The sequence below is a fragment of the Mustelus asterias genome, unplaced genomic scaffold (assembly GCF_964213995.1).
Source record: "Mustelus asterias unplaced genomic scaffold, sMusAst1.hap1.1 HAP1_SCAFFOLD_4218, whole genome shotgun sequence".
NCBI classification, from domain to species: domain Eukaryota; kingdom Metazoa; phylum Chordata; class Chondrichthyes; order Carcharhiniformes; family Triakidae; genus Mustelus; species Mustelus asterias.
The window spans coordinates 2,376-19,963 of NW_027594163.1; the positions used below are offsets into that span (position 1 = coordinate 2,376).

At 50.1% G+C, this 17,588-nt stretch overlaps 1 protein-coding gene across 1 annotated transcript; it reads right to left on the bottom strand.

The window, feature by feature from the left end:
• Positions 1–654: 654 nt before the first annotated feature.
• On the bottom strand, positions 655–17,122 carry m6pr (mannose-6-phosphate receptor (cation dependent); the record flags this gene model as incomplete). Its single annotated transcript, XM_078208691.1, has 5 exons — positions 655–781; positions 4,267–4,397; positions 9,116–9,225; positions 9,823–9,991; positions 17,083–17,122. Coding segments are annotated over 5 exons (577 nt in total), but the record flags the coding sequence as incomplete, so codon positions are not given.
• Positions 17,123–17,588: the final 466 nt, after the last annotated feature.

The window sequence follows — 17,588 nt, forward strand, 5'->3', positions numbered from 1 at the left end:
TCAAATAAATCCAAGTAACACACCGAATCAAATAAGATTCTACTGGAATGCTGTTCAAATAAATCCAAGTAACACACCGAATCAAATAAGATTCTACTGGAATGCTGTTCAAATAAATACAAGGACCATTCATTAACCAAAAATATATATAATAATCGAATTCAGTCGCTCTCAGAAATACAACCAGGTTTGTGGCTTTCGGAACATTCTGGAGTTCCTCTGTCTCGAAGGTATTTCTGATTTGGTACCTTTTGCTAGTTAGAGGGTGCGTTCTCTTAAGAAACATCTGAAGCTGGCTGAGTTGCGGCTGCTCCCTCCCTCTCGGGGCTTGCAAGGTGGCAGTTGCTATCTCTTGTTTTTTCCCCCCCCTGCACTCTCTTTTATACCTGTGACGACCTATTAATGTTCCTACAATAGGATTGCTCTGAGAGAGAGAGAGAGACAGGGAACATGGGGAGCGACACAGGCGGGGTGTGGGGGGAGGGGGGGGTTGAGAAAGAAGCAGGGCCGGGTAGGGAGGGGGAGGATCAGCCCTCAGACCCACCTCCTCCCAGTTACACACACACACACAGGGCAGCCCGTATCCCGATCGGAGTGAGGACATGGGTTGAACCCTCTCACTGAAACATTTGGGGACTGTGCTCATTCACTCACCGCTGTTAGGTTCCCCACTTCTTGCCAGAAGTAGTAATTTGGAAATTGTTCCACGCCTTTGGCACGGACCACCAGTCGCTGGTAGAGAAATCCTCCCAGAATGTAGACTGTTAGCAACACCAAGAATCTGTCGGAGACACGGGGAGAGATTCGATTAGCAAATCAGGAGAGACTAAAGGGTCATCGACGGGTGAAGTGAGCAGGAAACAATCAGACAAATGGGCCAGAATTGGGCCGATGGAGTTTCACGGATCAGTGCGAGGTTATTCAGTATGGCAGGAACAACGGAAATAGTGAAATGTGTTTGAGCAGAGGGATCTGGGTGTCCGTGTTCTGGGCAGAGGGATCTGGGTGTCCGTGTTCTGGGCAGAGGGATCTGGGTGCCCTTGTTCTGGGCAGAGGGATCTGGGTGCCCTTGTTCTGGGCAGAGGGATCTGGGTGCCCTTGTTCTGGGCAGAGGGATCTGGGTGCCCTTGTTCTGGGCAGAGGGATCTGGGTGCCCTTGTTCTGGGCAGAGGGATCTGGGTGTCCTTGTTCATGAGTCGCAGAAAGTCGCTATGCAGGTGTAGAACGTAATAAAAAGGGCAAATGGGATGTTGGGATTTATTGCAAAGGGACTATTAGCGTCACAGGTAGGCTTACATTAACAATGCAATAAGACCCTGAGACATAGGAGCAGAATGAGGCCACTCGGCCCATCGAGTCTGCTACCCCATTCAATCATGGCTGATATTTGTCCCATCCCCATTCTCCTGCCTTTTCCCCATAACCCCCGATCCCCTTATTAATCAAGAACCTATCTATCTCTGTCTTAAAGACACTCAATGACCCGGCCTCCACAGCCTTCTGCGGCAAAGAGTTCCACACATTCACCACTCTCTGGCTGAAGAAATTCCTCCTCATCTCTGTTTTAAAGGATCATCCCTTTAGCCTGAGGTTGTGCCTCTGGTTCTAGTTTTTCCTACCAGTGGAAACATCCTCTCCACGTCCACTCTATCCAGGCCTCACAGTATCCTGTAAGTTTCAATAAGATCCCCCCTCATCCTTCTAAACGCCAACGAGTACAGACCCAGAGTCCTCAACCCGTTCCTCATACGACAAACTCTTCATTCCAGGGATCATTCTTGTGAACCTCCTCTGGACCCTTTCCAAGGCCAGCACATCCTTCCTTAGATACGGGGTCCAAAACATCTCACAATACTCCAAATGGGGTCTGACCAGAGCCTTATACAGCCTCAGAAGTACATCCCTGATCTTGGATTCTAGCCCTCTCAACATGAATGCTAAGAATGAAGTTATTGTGAAAATCCCCTAGTCGCCCACACTCCGGCGCCTGTTCGGGTGACACTGAGGGAGAATTTAGCACGGCCAATGCACCCTAACCAGCACGTCTTTCGGACTGTGGGAGGAAACTGGAGCATCCGGAGGAAACCCACGCAGACACGGGGAGAACGTGCAGACTCCGCACAGACCGTGACCCAAGCCAGGAATTGAACCCGGGTCCCTGGCGCTGTGATGTATCAATGCTAAGCACCGTCCGTCCCATCCCAGAGAAGTGTTGTTGCAATTGTATCAGGTGTTGGTGAGACCACATCTGGAGTACGGTGCCCAGTTTTGGTCTCCTTATTTGGAGGGAGGGTGTGGTGATATTGGAGGCAGTTCAGAAGAGGTTCACTGGATCGATTCCGGGGATGAAGGGGTTAACCATCTCCCCCCCCGCCCCTTGATGTTCAATGGCATTGCCATCACTGAATCCCCTCCCCCACTCTCAACATCCTGGAGGTTCCCATTGACCCAGAAACTGAACTGGGACCCAGCCAGTTCATAGAATCCCAACAGTGCAGAAGGAGGCCATTCAGCCCATCGATTCTGCCCCGAGCACAATCCCGACCCGGCCCTATCCCCATAACCCCACGTATTAAACCTGCCAGTTATCCTGGCACTAAGGGACAATTTAGCATGGCCAATCCACCGAACCTGCACATCTTTGGACACTAAGGGGCAGTTCTGGTCACCTCACTATAAGAAGGATGTGGAAGCCCTGGAAAGAGTGCAGAGGAGATTTACCAGGATGCTGCCTGGTTTGGAGGGTAGGTCTTATGAGGAAAGGTTGAGGGAGCTAGGGCTGTTCTCTCTGGAGCGGAGGAGGCTGAGGGGAGACTTAATAGAGGTTTATAAAATGATGAAGGGGATAGATAGAGTGAACGTTCAAAGACTATTTCCTCGGGTGGATGGAGATATTACAAGGTGGCATAACTATAGGGTTCGTGGTGGGAGATATAGGAAGGATATCAGAGGTAGGTTCTTTACGCAGAGAGTGGTTGGGGTGTGGAATGGACTGCCTGCAGTGATAGTGGAGTCAGACACTTTAGAAACATTTAAGCGGTTATTGGATAGGCACATGGAGCACACCAGGATGATAGGGAGTGGGATAGCTTGATCTTGGTTTCAGATAAAGCTCGGCACAACATCGTGGGCCGAAGGGTCTGTTCTGTGCTGTACTGTTCTATGTTTCTATGTTTAGCATAGCCAATCCACCTAACCTGCACATCTTTGGACACTAAGGAGCAATTTAGCACGGTAATCCACCTAACCTGCACATCTTTGGACACTAAGGGGCAATTTAGCATGGCCAATCCACATAACCCGCACATCTTTGGACACTAAGGGACAATTTAGCATGGCCAATCCACCTAACCTGCACATCTTTGGACACTAAGGGGCAATTTAGCATGGCCAATCCACATAACCCGCACATCTTTGGACACTAAGGGACAATTTAGCACGGCCAATCCACCTAACCTGCACATCTTTGGACACTAAGGGACAATTTAGCACGGCCAATCCACCTAATCTACACATCTTTGGACCAGAGAGAATCTAACCATCTCCCCCCGCGTTGACATTTAATGGCATTGCCATCGTTGAATCCCTCCCCCGCTCCGCAACGGGGGTCCCCATTGAGCAGGAACGGAACCGGGACCCAGCCAGATAAACACTGTGTCTCCCAGAGCAGGTCAGAGGCTGGGAATCCTGCGGAGAGTAACTCACCTCCTGACTCCCCCCAAAGCCTGTCCACCATCTACAAGGACACAAGTCAGGAGCGTGATGGGAAACTCTCCACTCGCCTGGATGAGTGCGGCTCCCAACAACACTCGAGAAGCTCAGCACCATCCAGGACAAAGCAGCCCCCCCCCCGCCCCCCCCCCGCTCGATCGACACGCTAACCACAAACATTCACTCCCTCCACCACCGACGCACAGCGGCAGTCGGGAAGCTGGAACAGTTAAACTCTTTGGACTCCCTAATGACTCCTAATATTAGATTTCAGAAAATGTGCGCCATGGAAATGTATACAGCAACTTCATGCTGAGCAGAGCCTATAAAAACTGCATTCATCGTGGACCCAAATGTACCATCTACAAGATGCCCCGCAGCGACTCGCCAAGGCTCCTTCCACAGCACCTTCCAAACCTGCTCCTTCCATCCTTTGCCTGCCTGCAAACCCCTCCCCGATGTGCCGCTCCCCCCCTGCACCCCGAACCACCCCCCCCCCCCCCCCCCCCGATCCACCCCACCCCGAGGCGCGTGGGAACACGGCGACAGACTCACATGATGATTAGGACAGAGCCAGTACTCAGGCGATGACTCGGAGTGGGGCAGGCAGTCTTACTGTCCAATTCGAAGAGGTAAAAGCAATCAGACACCTTTGACCTTTCCTCGATCACTGAGGTGAACGAAGCCTAGAAAGCAGAGAGATCGCAGTGAGACCGCAGTGGGGGTACAACAGGCCGGGGCTGGGGCAAAACCAGGGAGAAACACACAAACTAGGAGCGGGAGTAGGCCATCTGGCCCCTCGAGCCTGCTCCACCATTCAATAAGATCATGGCTGATCTTTTCGTGGACTCGGTTCCACTTACCCGCCCGCTCACCATAACGCTTAATTCCTTCAAAAACCTATCTATCCTTGCCTTAAAAACATTCAATGAGGGAGCCTCAACTGGGCAGGGAATCCCACAGATTCACAACCCTTTGTGTGAAGAAGTTCCTCCTCAACTCAGTCCTAAATCTGCTTCCCCTTATTTTGAGGCCATGCCCCCTCGTTCTAGTTTCACCCACCAGCGGAAACAACTTCCCTGCTTCTATCTTATCTATTCCCTTCATAATCTTATATGTTTCTATGAGATCTCCCCCTCATTCTTCTGAATTCCAATGAGTATAGCCCCAGTCTACTCAGTCTCTCCTCATAAGCCAACCCTCTCAACTCTGGAATCAGCCGAGTGAATCTCCTCTGCACCCCCTCCAGTGCCAGTATATCCTTTCTCCAGCTTCCCAGTTTAGTTTCTGGTAAATGATAACCCCCCCAGGTAACTGGCTGTCTGATCGAAGACAGAGGGTGGTGGTGGATGGAAAATTTTCGGATTGGAGGCAGGTTGCTAGCGGAGTGCCGCAGGGATCAGTGCTTGGTCCTCTGCTCTTTGTGATTTTTATTAATGACTGAGAGGAGGAGGCTGAAGGGTGGATCAGTAAATTTGCTGATGACACCAAGATTGGTGGAGTAGTGGATGAGGTGGAGGGCTGTTGTAGGCTGCAAAGAGACATAGATAGGATGCAAAGCTGGGCTGAAAAATGGCAAATGGAGTTTAACCCTGATAAATGTGAGGTGATTCATTTTGGTAGGACTAATTTAAATGTGGATTACAGGGTCAAAGGTAGGGTTCTGAAGACTGTGGAGGAACAGAGAGATCTTGGGGTCCATATCCACAGATCTCTAAAGGTTGCCACTCAAGTGGATAGAGCTGTGAAGAAGGCCTATAGTGTGTTAGCTTTTATTAACAGGGGGTTGGAGTTTAAGAGCCGTGGGGTTATGCTGCAACTGTACAGGACCTTGGTGAGACCACATTTGGATATTGTGTGCAGTTCTGGTCACCTCACTATAAGAAGGATGTGGAAGCGCTGGAAAGAGTGCAGAGGAGATTTACCAGGATGCTGCCTGGTTTGGAGTGTCGGTCTTATGAGGAAAGGTTGAGGGAGCTGGGGCTGTTCTCTCTGGAGCGGAGGAGGCTGAGGGGAGACTTAATAGAGGTTTATAAAATGATGAAGGGGATAGATAGAGTGAACGTTCAAAGACTATTTCCTCAGGTGGATGGAGCTATTACAAGGGGCCATAACTATAGGGTTCGTGGTGGGAGATATAGGAAGGATATCATAAGAACATAAGAACATAAGAAATAGGAGCAGGAGTAGGCCATCTAGCCCCTCGAGCCTGCCCCGCCATTCAATAAGATCATGGCTGATCTGACGTGGATCAGTACCACTTACCCGCCTGATCCCCATAACCCTTAATTCCCTTACCGATCAGGAATCCATCCATCCGCGCTTTAAACATATTCAGCGAGGTAGCCTCCACCACCTCAGTGGGCAGAGAATTCCAGAGATTCACCACCCTCTGGGAGAAGAAGTTCCTCCTCAACTCTGTCTTAAACCGACCCCCCTTTATTTTGAGGCTGTGTCCTCTAGTTTTAACTTCCTTACTAAGTGGAAAATCAGAGGTAGGTTCTTTACCCAGAGAGTGGTTGGGGTGTGGAATGGACTGCCTGCAGTGATAGTGGAGTCAGACACTTTAGGAACATTTAAGCAGTTATTGGATAGGCACATGGAGCACACCAGGATGGTAGGGAGTGGGATAGCTTGATCTTGCTTTCAGATAAAGCTCGACACAACATCGTGGGCCGAAGGGCTTGTTCTGTGCTGTACTGTTCTATGTTCTAGCTGATCTGTGCCCCTCATTATTTTATAGACCTCTATAAGATCACCCCTCAGCCTCCTACGCTCCAGGGAAAAAATTCCCAGTCTATCCAGCCTCTCCTGATAACTCAAACCATCAAGTCCCGGTAGCATCCTAGTAAATCTTTTCTGCTAAATTGCCCCTTAGTGTCCAAAGATGTGCGGGTTAGGTGGATTGGCCATGCTAAATTGTCCCTTAGTGTACCCGAACAGGTGCCAGGGTGTGGCGACGAGGGGATTTTCACAGTAACTTCATTGCAGTGTTAATGTGACACTGATAAACTTTAAAATTAAACTATCTCCCTTCCACTATCTGGGGGCGTGTAGCATACTCCCAGTAGTGTGACTGCCCCTTTTATTCCTAAGCTCAACCCATAATGCTTCGTTTGTCTGTCATCCCTTCTCTCAACTGGAATTTGATTCTTTACACAGGTACACAGGGCTCTGCTGTTTGTGATATATATAAATGATTTGGAGGAAGATGTAGCTGGTGTGATCAGTAAGTTTGCGGACGACACGAAGATTGCTGGAGTTGCGGATAGTGATGAACATTGTCTGGGAATACAGCAGGATATAGATAGGCTGGAACATTGGGCAGAGAAATGGCAGATGGAATTTAATCCAGATAAATGCGAAGTGATGCATTTCGGTAGATCTAATGTAAGGGGGAGCTATACAATAAATGGCAGAACCATCAGGAGTATAGACACACAGAGGGATCTGGGTGTACAAGTCCACAGATCCTTAAAGGTGGCAGCACAGGTGGAGAGGGTGGTGAAGAAGGCATATGGCATGCTTGCCTTTATTGGACGGGGTATAGAGTATAAAAGTTGGGGTCTGATGTTGCAGCTGTATAGATCGCTGGTTCGGCCACATTTGGAATACTGCGTCCAGTTCTGGTCGCCGCACTACCAGAAGGACGTGGAGGCTTTGGAGAGAGTGCAGAGGAGGTTTACCAGGCTGTTGCCTGGTATGGAGGGTCTTAGCTATGAGGAGAGATTGGGTAAACTGGGGATGTTCTCCCTGGAAAGACGGAGGATGAGGGGAGACCTAATAGAGGTGTACAAAATTATGAAGGGCATAGATAGGGTGAACAGTGGGAAGTATTCCCCAGGTCGGAGGTGACGAACACAAGGGGTCACGGGTTCAAGGTGAGGGGGGCAAGGTTCAACACAGATGTCAGGGGGACGTATTTTACACAGAGGGTGGTGGGGGCCTGGAATGCGCTGCCGGGCAAGGTGGTGGAGGCGGACACACTGGGATCGTTTAAGACTTATCTAGATAGCCACATGAACGGAGTGGGAATAGAGGGAGACAAACAAATGGTCTAGTTGGGCACATGAGCAGCACAGGCTTGGAGGGCCGAAGGGACTGTTCCTGTGCTGGATTGTTCTTGGTATATCTTTGTATCGGTCACTGAAAGTGGCAACGCAGGTGGAGAAGGTAGTCAAGAAGGCAGACGGCATGCTTGTCTTCATCGGCCGGGGCATTGAGTTTAAACATTGACAAGTCATGTTGCAGCTTTATAGAACCTTAGTTAGGCTGCACTTGGAATATAGTGTTCAATTCTGGTCGCCACACTACCAGAAGAGGCTTTAGAGAGGGTACAGAAAAGATTTACCAGGATGTTACCTGGCATGGAGGGCATTAGCTATGAGGAGAGGTTGGAGAAACTTGGTTTGTTCTCACTGGAACGACGGAGGTTGAGGGGAGACCTGATAGAAGTCTACAAGATTATGAGGGGCATGGACAGAGTGGATAGTCAGAAGCTTTTTCCCAGGGTGGAAGAGTCAGTTACTAGGGGGCCACAGGTTTAAGGTGAGAGGGGCAAGGTTTAAAGGAGATATACGAGGCAGATTTTTTACCCAGAGCGTGGTGGGTGCCTGGAACTCGCTGCTGGGGAAGGAAGTGGAAGCGGATACGGTAGTGAGTTTTAAGGGGCGTCTTGACAAGTACCTGAATAGGATGGGAATGGAGGGATATGGTCCCCGGAAGGGTAGGGGGTTTTAGTTCAGTCGGGGCAGCATGGTCAGTGCAGGCTTGGAGGGTCGAAGGGCCGGTTCCTGTGCAGTACTGTTCTTTGTTCTGGCTTCGGAGATCTGTGGACAAACACGCCAAGGTTCTTTTGTTCCTTGGAACTTCCCAGTGTCAGATCTTTCGTTGTATACTTCGAGTTACTGTGAAAATCCCCGAGTCGCCACACTCCGGCGCCTGTTCGGGTAACACTGAGGGGGAATTTAGCACGGCCAATGCACCCTAACCGGCACGTCTTGTGGACTGTGGGAGGAAACCGGAGCACCCGGAGGAAACCCACGCAGACACGGGGAGAACGTGCAGACTCCGCACAGACAGTGACCGCCCCCCCCCAAAGCCGGGAATCGAACCTGGGTCCCTGGTATTGTGAGGCAGCAGTGCGAACCCACTCAGCCACGTTGCCAGTCCCATGAAGGGAATCAAAGAGAGAGAGAGCAGAAAAAGATTAGCAACATGGGTTAAAGAAAACTCAAAGACGCAATACCAAAGTATGAGCGAGACCGGGGACAAAGGAGCAAGATTCCCGGGTTGCAAAGGGATTAGCAAGAGATTCCAGGGATCCAGACAGATCACTGGGGGATGCGCAGAGATCACAGAGACATCCCTGGGGGAACAATTTGCAGTATCTGTCCATACTTACCCCCAGAACACCAGGATTACAGGAGATCATTACCATGCCCTTCCGGTTTTCATTGTTACAATGAGAGGTGTATCGATCACCAGATCCATAAATCAGAATAATCCAATCACCTGGAGAGACAGAAAAACAGCTGAACATCCAATTCAACTCTCCCCATCAAACACTCCCAGGACAGGTACAGCACGGGGTTAGATACAGAGTAAAGCTCCCTCTACACTGTCCCCATCAAACACTCCCAGGACAGGGAAAACACGGGGTTAGATACAGAGTAAAGCTCTCTCTACACTGTCCCCCATCAAACACTCCCAGGACAGGTACAGCACGGGGTTAGATACAGAGTAAAGCTCTCTCTACACTGTCCCCCATCAAACACTCCCAGGACAGGTACAGCACGGGGTTAGATACAGAGTAAAGCTCCCTCTGCACTGTCCCCATCAAACACTCCCAGGACAGGTACAGCACGGGGTTAGATACAGAGTAAAGCTCCCTCTACACTGTCCCCCATCAAACACTCCCAGGACAGGTACAGCACGGGGTTAGATACAGAGTAAAGCTCCCTCTACACTGTCCCCATCAAACACTCCCAGGACAGGTACAGCACGGGGTTAGATACAGAGTAAAGCTCCCTCTACACTGTCCCCATCAAACACTCCCAGGACAGGTACAGCACGGGGTTAGATACAGAGTAAAGCTCCCTCTACACTTACTGCCTCCGATGAGTTGTGTTGTGTTGATTCTGCCAATGACCTTGGGTTGTTTAGTCTTGTCATACTGAACGAGTCCAGCGCCCGGGCTGTTGGCGATGGAGGCACAGACTCGGAAAGAGTACGTGTAAGAATCCTTTGTCGTAGCATTTGTCGTTGTCACGTTAAAACTGAGGAAAAAGCATCAAGGAAATTTGGTATGTCAGCTACGACTCTCACCAACTTTTACAGATGCCCCATAGAAAGCATTCTTCCCGGATGTATCACAGCTTGGTCTGGGGCTCCTGCTCTGCCCAAGACCGCAAGAAACTACAAAAGGATCGTGAATGTAGCCCAATCCATCACGCAAACCAGCCTCCCATCCATTGACTCTGTCTACACTTCCCGCTGCCTTGGAAAAGCAGCCAGCATAATCAAGGACCACACACCCCGGACATTCTCTCTTCCACCTTCTTCCGTCGGGAAAAGGATTCAAAAGTCTGAGGCCACGTACCGACCGACTCAAGAACAGCTTCTTCCCTGCTGCTGCTGTCAGACTTTTGAATGGACCGACCTCGCATTAAGTTGATCTTTCTCTCCACCCCGAGCTGTGACTGTGACACTACATTCTGCACCCTCTCCTTTCCTTCTCTATGAACGGCATGCTTTGTCTGTGTAGCGCGCAAGAAACAATACTTTTCACTGTATACTAATACATGTGACAATAATAAATCAAACCAAAAGGCAGCCTTGATAAATGGGGTTCCCAGCAGGTTTGCATCCCTAACTCTCCCTCTCACTCCTGTCTTTCCTGGGATGTGTGGGTGCGCCGCTGGCATTTATTGCCATCCCGAATAGCCCTTCGAGAAGGAGGTGGGTGAGTCACCACCTGGAACCCACTGCAGCCCCTGTGCAGTGTAGGTACACCCACGGCGCTGTTAGGGAGGGGATTCTGGGATTTCCACCCCAGCCACAGTGAAGGAACGGCCGATATGTTTCCACGTCGGGACGGTGTGAGGGGGAAACCTCCGTGGGAGGGGGGGGGGGGGGGGGGGGGGGGGCGGCGGTGGTGCCCCCCGAGGCGTCTGAAGCTGCCTTCTAGTGTCCAGGGCTGCTCCTTTAACCCCACCACTGCAATTCAACTCCTTGGTCCATGTTCGGACCAAGGCTGGTCAGGAGCCAAGAGGTGAGGCCACATTGGATTTGGTACTGGGAAATGAACCGGGCCAAGTGTTAGATTTGGTTGTGGGAGAGAACTTTGGAGATAGTGACCACAATTCGGTGTCTTTTGTTATTGCAATGGAGAGGGATAGGGCCGGACGGCAGGGCAAGGCTTACAATTGGGGGAGAGGTAATTATGATGCGATTAGGCAAGAATTAGGGGGCATAAGATGGGAACAGAAACTGTCAGGGAAAGGCACTGATGAAAAGTGGAACTTTTTCAAGGAACAAATACTGGGTGTCCTTGATAGGTATGTCCCTGTCAGGCAGGGAGGAAATGGCCGAGTGAGGGAACCGTGGTTCACAAAAGAGGTGGAATGTCTTGTGAAAAGGAAGAGGGAAGCTTATGTAGGGATGAGGAAACAAGGTTCAGATGGCTCGACTGAGGGTTACAAGTTAGCAAGGAACGAGCTGAAAAAGGGGCTGAGGAGAGCTAGGAGGGGACATGAGAAGTCCTTGGCGGGTCGGATCAAGGAAAACCCCAAGGCTTTTTACTCTTATGTGAGGAATAAAAGAATGACCAGGGTGAGGTTAGGGCCGGTCAAGGACTGTGGTGGGAACTTGTGTATGGAATCAGTAGAGATAGGCGAGGTGATGAATGAATACTTTTCTTCAGTGTTCACCAAGGAGAGGGGCCATGTTTTTCAGGAAGAGAAGGTGTTACAGGCTAATAGGCTGGAGGAAATAGATGTTCGGAGGGAGGATGTATTGGCAGTTTTGAATAAACTGAAGGTTGATAAGTCCCCTGGGCCTGATGAAATGTATCCTAGGATTCTTTGGGAGGCGAGGGATGAGATTGCAGAGCCTTTGGCTTTGATCTTTGGGTCCTCGCTGTCCACGGGGATGGTGCCAGAGGACTGGAGAGTGGCAAATGTTGTTCCTCTGTTTAAGAAAGGGAATAGAAATGACCCTGGTAATTATAGACCGGTTAGTCTGACTTCGGTGGTTGGTAAATTGATGGAAAAGGTCCTTAGGGATGGGATTTACGACCATTTAGAAAGATGCGGATTAATCCGGGATAGTCAGCACGGATTTGTGAAGGGCAAATCGTGCCTCACAAATTTGATAGAATTTTTTGAGGAGGTAACTAGGTGTGTTGATGAAGGTAGGGCGGTTGATGTCATATACATGGATTTTAGTAAGGCGTTTGATAAGGTCCCCCATGGTCGGCTTATGATGAAAGTAAGGAGGTGTGGGATAGAGGGAAAGTTGGCCGATTGGATAGGTAACTGGCTGTCTGATCGAAGACAGAGGGTGGTGGTGGATGGAAAATTTTCGGACTGGAGGCAGGTTGCTAGCGGAGTGCCGCAGGGATCGGTGCTTGGTCCTCTGCTCTTTGTGATTTTTATTAATGACTTAGAGGAGGGGGCTGAAGGGTGGATCAGTAAATTTGCTGATGACACCAAGATTGGTGGAGTAGTGGATGAGGTGGAGGGCTGTTGTAGGCTGCAAAGAGACATAGATAGGATGCAAAGCTGGGCTGAAAAATGGCAAATGGAGTTTAACCCTGATAAATGTGAGGTGATTCATTTTGGTAGGACTAATTTAAATGTGGATTACAGGGTCAAAGGTAGGGTTCTGAAGACTGTGGAGGAACAGCGAGATCTTGGGGTCCATATCCACAGATCTCTAAAGGTTGCCACTCAAGTGGATAGAGCTGTGAAGAAGGCATATAGTGTGTTAGCTTTTATTAACAGGGGGTTGGAGTTTAAGAGCCGTGGGGTTATGCTGCAACTGTACAGGACCTTGGTGAGACCACATTTGGAATATTGTGTGCAGTTCTGGTCACCTCACTATAAGAAGGATGTGGAAGCGCTGGAAAGAGTGCAGAGGAGATTTACCAGGATGCTGCCTGGTTTGGAGGGTAGGTCTTATGAGGAAAGGTTGAGGGAGCTAGGGCTGTTCTCTCTGGAGCGGAGGAGATTGAGGGGAGACTTAATAGAGGTTTATAAAATGATGAAGGGGATAGATCGAGTGAACGTTCAAAGACTATTTCCTCGGGTGGATGGAGCTATTACGAGGGGGCATAACTATAGGGTTCATGGTGGGAGATATAGGAAGGATATCAGAGGTAGGTTCTTCACGCAGAGAGTGGTTGGGGTGTGGAATGGACTGCCTGCAGTGATAGTGGAGTCAGACACTTTAGGAACATTTAAGCGGTTATTGGATAGGCACATGGAGCACACCAGGATGGTAGGGAGTGGGATAGCTTGATCTTGGTTTCAGATGAAGGTCGGCACAACATCGTGGGCCGAAGGGCCTGTTCTGTGCTGTACTGTTCTATGTTCTAGGAGCCGAGTGACCCTGGCAGAACCCAAACTGGGCGTCACTGAGCAGGTTACTGCCGAGTCTGTGACGGCCAATAGTCCTGCCAAAGAACCCGTCCAGCTGATGATGGAGAGTCGACTGATCGGGGGGGGGGGGGGAATTATCCGGGTTGGATTTGTCCTGGGTTGTGTGTACAGAGTAAGAAGTTTAACAACACCAGGTTAAAGTCCAACAGGTTTATTTGGTAGCAAAAGCCACACAAGCTTTCGAGGCTCTGAGCCCCTTCTTCAGGTGAGTGGGAATTCTGTTCACAAACAGAACTTATGAAGACACAGACTCAATTTACATGAATAATGGTTGGAATGCGAATACTTACAACTAATCCAGTCTTTAAGAAACAAAACAATGGGAGTGGAGAGAGCATCAAGACAGGCTAAAAAGATGTGTATTGTCTCCAGACAAGACAGCCAGTGAAACTCTGCAGGTCCACGCAACTGTGGGAGTTACAAATAGTGTGACATAAATTCTGATTCTAGGATCGCATGATAAAGACTCAGGAGGAAAAAAGCAGAAATATTTATGTGAAATAGTGTGACATAAACCCAAGATCCCGGTTGAGGCCGTCCTTGTGTGTGCGGAACCTGGCTATCAGTTTCTGCTCCGCGACTCTGCGCTGTCGTGTGTCGCGAAGGCCGCCTTGGAGAACGCTTACCCGAATATCAGAGGCCGAATGCTCCGGAAGGCCGCTGCCCTCGACTTGACGTGTATGCCCAAGCCGTCAGGAGGTGCGTCAACACCAAATTCATCAGCCGCACTCACAAGACAGCCCCGAACATCACCCAAGCACAACGTAACGCCATCCACGCTCTCAAGACCAACCGCAACATTGTCATCAAACCAGCAGACAAAGGAGGGGCCATCGTCATACTGAACAGAACGGATTACTGCAAAGAAGTGTACCGACAACTCAACAACGAGGAACACTACAGACAGTTACCTGCAGATCCGACCAAAGAACACACCCGTCAACTCAACACCCTGATCAAGACCTTTGATCCGGACCTTCAGAACACCCTCCGTGCTCTCATCCCACGTACTCCCCGCGTTGGAGATCTCTACTGCCTCCCGAAGATACACAAGGCAAACACACCCGGCCGTCCCATCGTATCGGGCAATGGGACCCTGTGCGAGAACCTCTCCGGCTATGTCGAGGGCATCCTGAAACCCATTGTACAAAGAACCCCCAGATTTTGTCGCGACACGACGGACTTCCTACAGAAACTCGGCACACATGGAGCAGTTGAACCAGGAGCACTCCTCGTCACAATGGATGTCTTGGCACTCTACACCAGCATCCCCCATGACGATGGCATTGCTGCAACGGCCTCAGTGCTCAGCGCCAACAACTGCCAGTTTCCAGATGCAATTTTACATCTCATCCGCTTCATCCTGGACCACAATATCTTCACCTTCAACAACCAGTTCTTCATCCAGACACACGGAACAGCCATGGGGACCAAATTTGCACCTCAATATGCCAACATCTTCATGCACAGGTTCGAACAAGACTTCTTCACCGCACGGGACCTTCAACCGGTGCTATACACTATATACATCGATGACATTTTCTTCCTTTGGACTCATGGTGAACAATCACTGAAACAACTCTATGATGACATCAACAAGTTCCATCCCACCATCAGGCTCACCATAGACTACTCTCCGGAATCGGTTGCATTCTTGGACACGCGCATCTCCATTAAGGACGGTCACCTCAGCACCTCACTGTACCGCAAGCCCACGGATAACCTCACGATGCTCCACTTCTCCAGCTTCCACCCTAAACACGTTAAAGAAGCCATCCCCTACGGACAAGCCCTCCGAATACACAGGATCTGCTCAGATGAGGAGGATCGCAACAGACACCTCCAGACGCTGAAAGATGCCCTCATAAGAACAGGATATGGCGCTAGACTCATTGATCAACAGTTCCAACGCGCCACAGCGAAAAACCGCACCGACCTCCTCAGAAGACAAACACGGGACACAGTGGACAGAGTACCCTTCGTTGTCCAGTACTTCCCCGGAGCGGAGAAGCTACGGCATCTCCTCCGGAGCCTTCAACATGTCATTGATGAAGACGAACATCTCGCCAAGGCCATCCCCACACCCCCACTTCTTGCCTTCAAACAACCGCACAACCTCAAACAGACCATTGTCCGCAGCAAACTACCCAGCCTTCAGGAGAACAGTGACCAAGACACCACACAACCCTGCCACAGCAACCTCTGCAAGACGTGCCGGATCATCGACACAGATGCCATCATCTCACGTGAGAACACCATCCACCAGGTACACGGTACATACTCTTGCAACTCGGCCAACGTTGTCTACCTGATACGCTGCAAGAAAGGATGTCCCGAGGCATGGTACATTGGGGAAACTATGCAGACGCTGCGACAACGGATGAATGAACACCGCTCGACAATCACCAGGCAAGACTGTTCTCTTCCTGTTGGGGAGCACTTCAGCGGTCACGGGCATTCGGCCTCTGATATTCGGGTAAGCGTTCTCCAAGGCGGCCTTCCTGACACACGACAGCGCAGAGTCGCGGAGCAGAAACTGATAGCCAGGTTCCGCACACACAAGGACGGCCTCAACCGGGATATTGGGTTTATGTCACACTATTTCACATAAATATTTCTGCTTTTTTCCTCCTGAGTCTTTATCATGCGATCCTAGAATCAGAATTTATGTCACACTATTTGTAACTCCCACAGTTGCGTGGACCTGCAGAGTTTCACTGGCTGTCTTGTCTGGAGACAATACACATCTTTTTAGCCTGTCTTGATGCTCTCTCCACTCCCATTGTTTTGTTTCTTAAAGACTGGATTAGTTGTAAGTATTCGCATTCCAACCATTATTCATGTAAATTGAGTCTGTGTCTTATAAGTTCTGTTTGTGAACAGAATTCCCACTCACCTGAAGAAGGGGCTCAGAGCCTCGAAAGCTTGTGTGGCTTTTGCTACCAAATAAACCTGTTGGACTTTAACCTGGTGTTGTTAAACTTCTTACTGTGTTTACCCCAGTCCAACGCCGGCATCTCCACATCATGTGTGTACAGGACATACCTGGACACCTTCCCACATTGTCGGGTAGATGCCAGTGTTGTAACTGCACTGGAACAGCTTGGCTCGGGGAGACAAAGATCTTCAGGACTATTGCCGGAATGTTCCCGGGGCCCGTTGCCTTTCCAGGATCCAGCGCCCCCGACCGTTTCTCCATATCACGCGGAGTGACTCGAATTGGCTGGACGCTGGCAGGTGAGATGCTGGGGACCGCTGGAGGTCTCATCTCTCTGCCAGTTCCCCCCCCCCTCTCTCTCGACCCGTCTCCCTCTCTATCTCTCTCTCATTCTGCCTGTCTCCCTCTCTATCTCTCTCGACCCGTCTCCCTCTCCATCTCTCTCTCATTCTGCCTGTCTCCCTCTCTATCTCTCTCGACCCGTCTCCCTCTCTATCTCTCTCTCATTCTGCCTGTCTCCCTCTCTAACTCTCTCTCATTCTGCCTGTCTCCCTCTCTATCTCTCTCGACCCGTCTCCCTCTCTATCTCTCTCTCATTCTGCCTGTCTCCCTCTCTATCTCTCTCGACCCGTCTCCCTCTCCATCTCTCTCTCATTCTGCCTGTCTCCCTCTCTATCTCTCTCGACCCGTCTCCCTCTCTATCTCTCTCTCATTCTGCCTGTCTCCCTCTCTAACTCTCTCTCATTCTGCCTGTCTCCCTCGCTCACTCACCTTGCTCTCTGAACTCCTGGTCTCTAACTCTTCCTGACGCCTGGTTTGAACAAAGAACACAGAGAAAATTGCAGCTCAAGAACCGGCCCTTCGGCCCTCCAAGCCTGCACCGACCGTGCTGCCCCAACTGAACTAAAACCCCCTACCCTTCCGGGGACCGTATCCCTCTATTCCCATCCTATTCATGTACTTGTCAAGACGCCCCTTAAAACTCACGACCGTATCCGCTTCCACTCCCTCCCCCGGCAGCGAGTTCCAGGCACCCACCACCCTCTGTGTAAATAATCTGCCTCGTACATCTCCTTTAAACCTTGCCCCTCACACCTTAAACCTGTGCCCCCTAGTAATTGACTCTTCCACCCTGGGGAAAAAGCTTCTGACTATCCACTCTGTTCAGGGTAGCAGTGGAAGGGTGCATTTCTGACAAGTGGTGTTCCTCAGGGGTCAGTGCTGGGACCTTTGCTGTTTGTAATAGATATAATAAATATATGTATATATATAAAAAT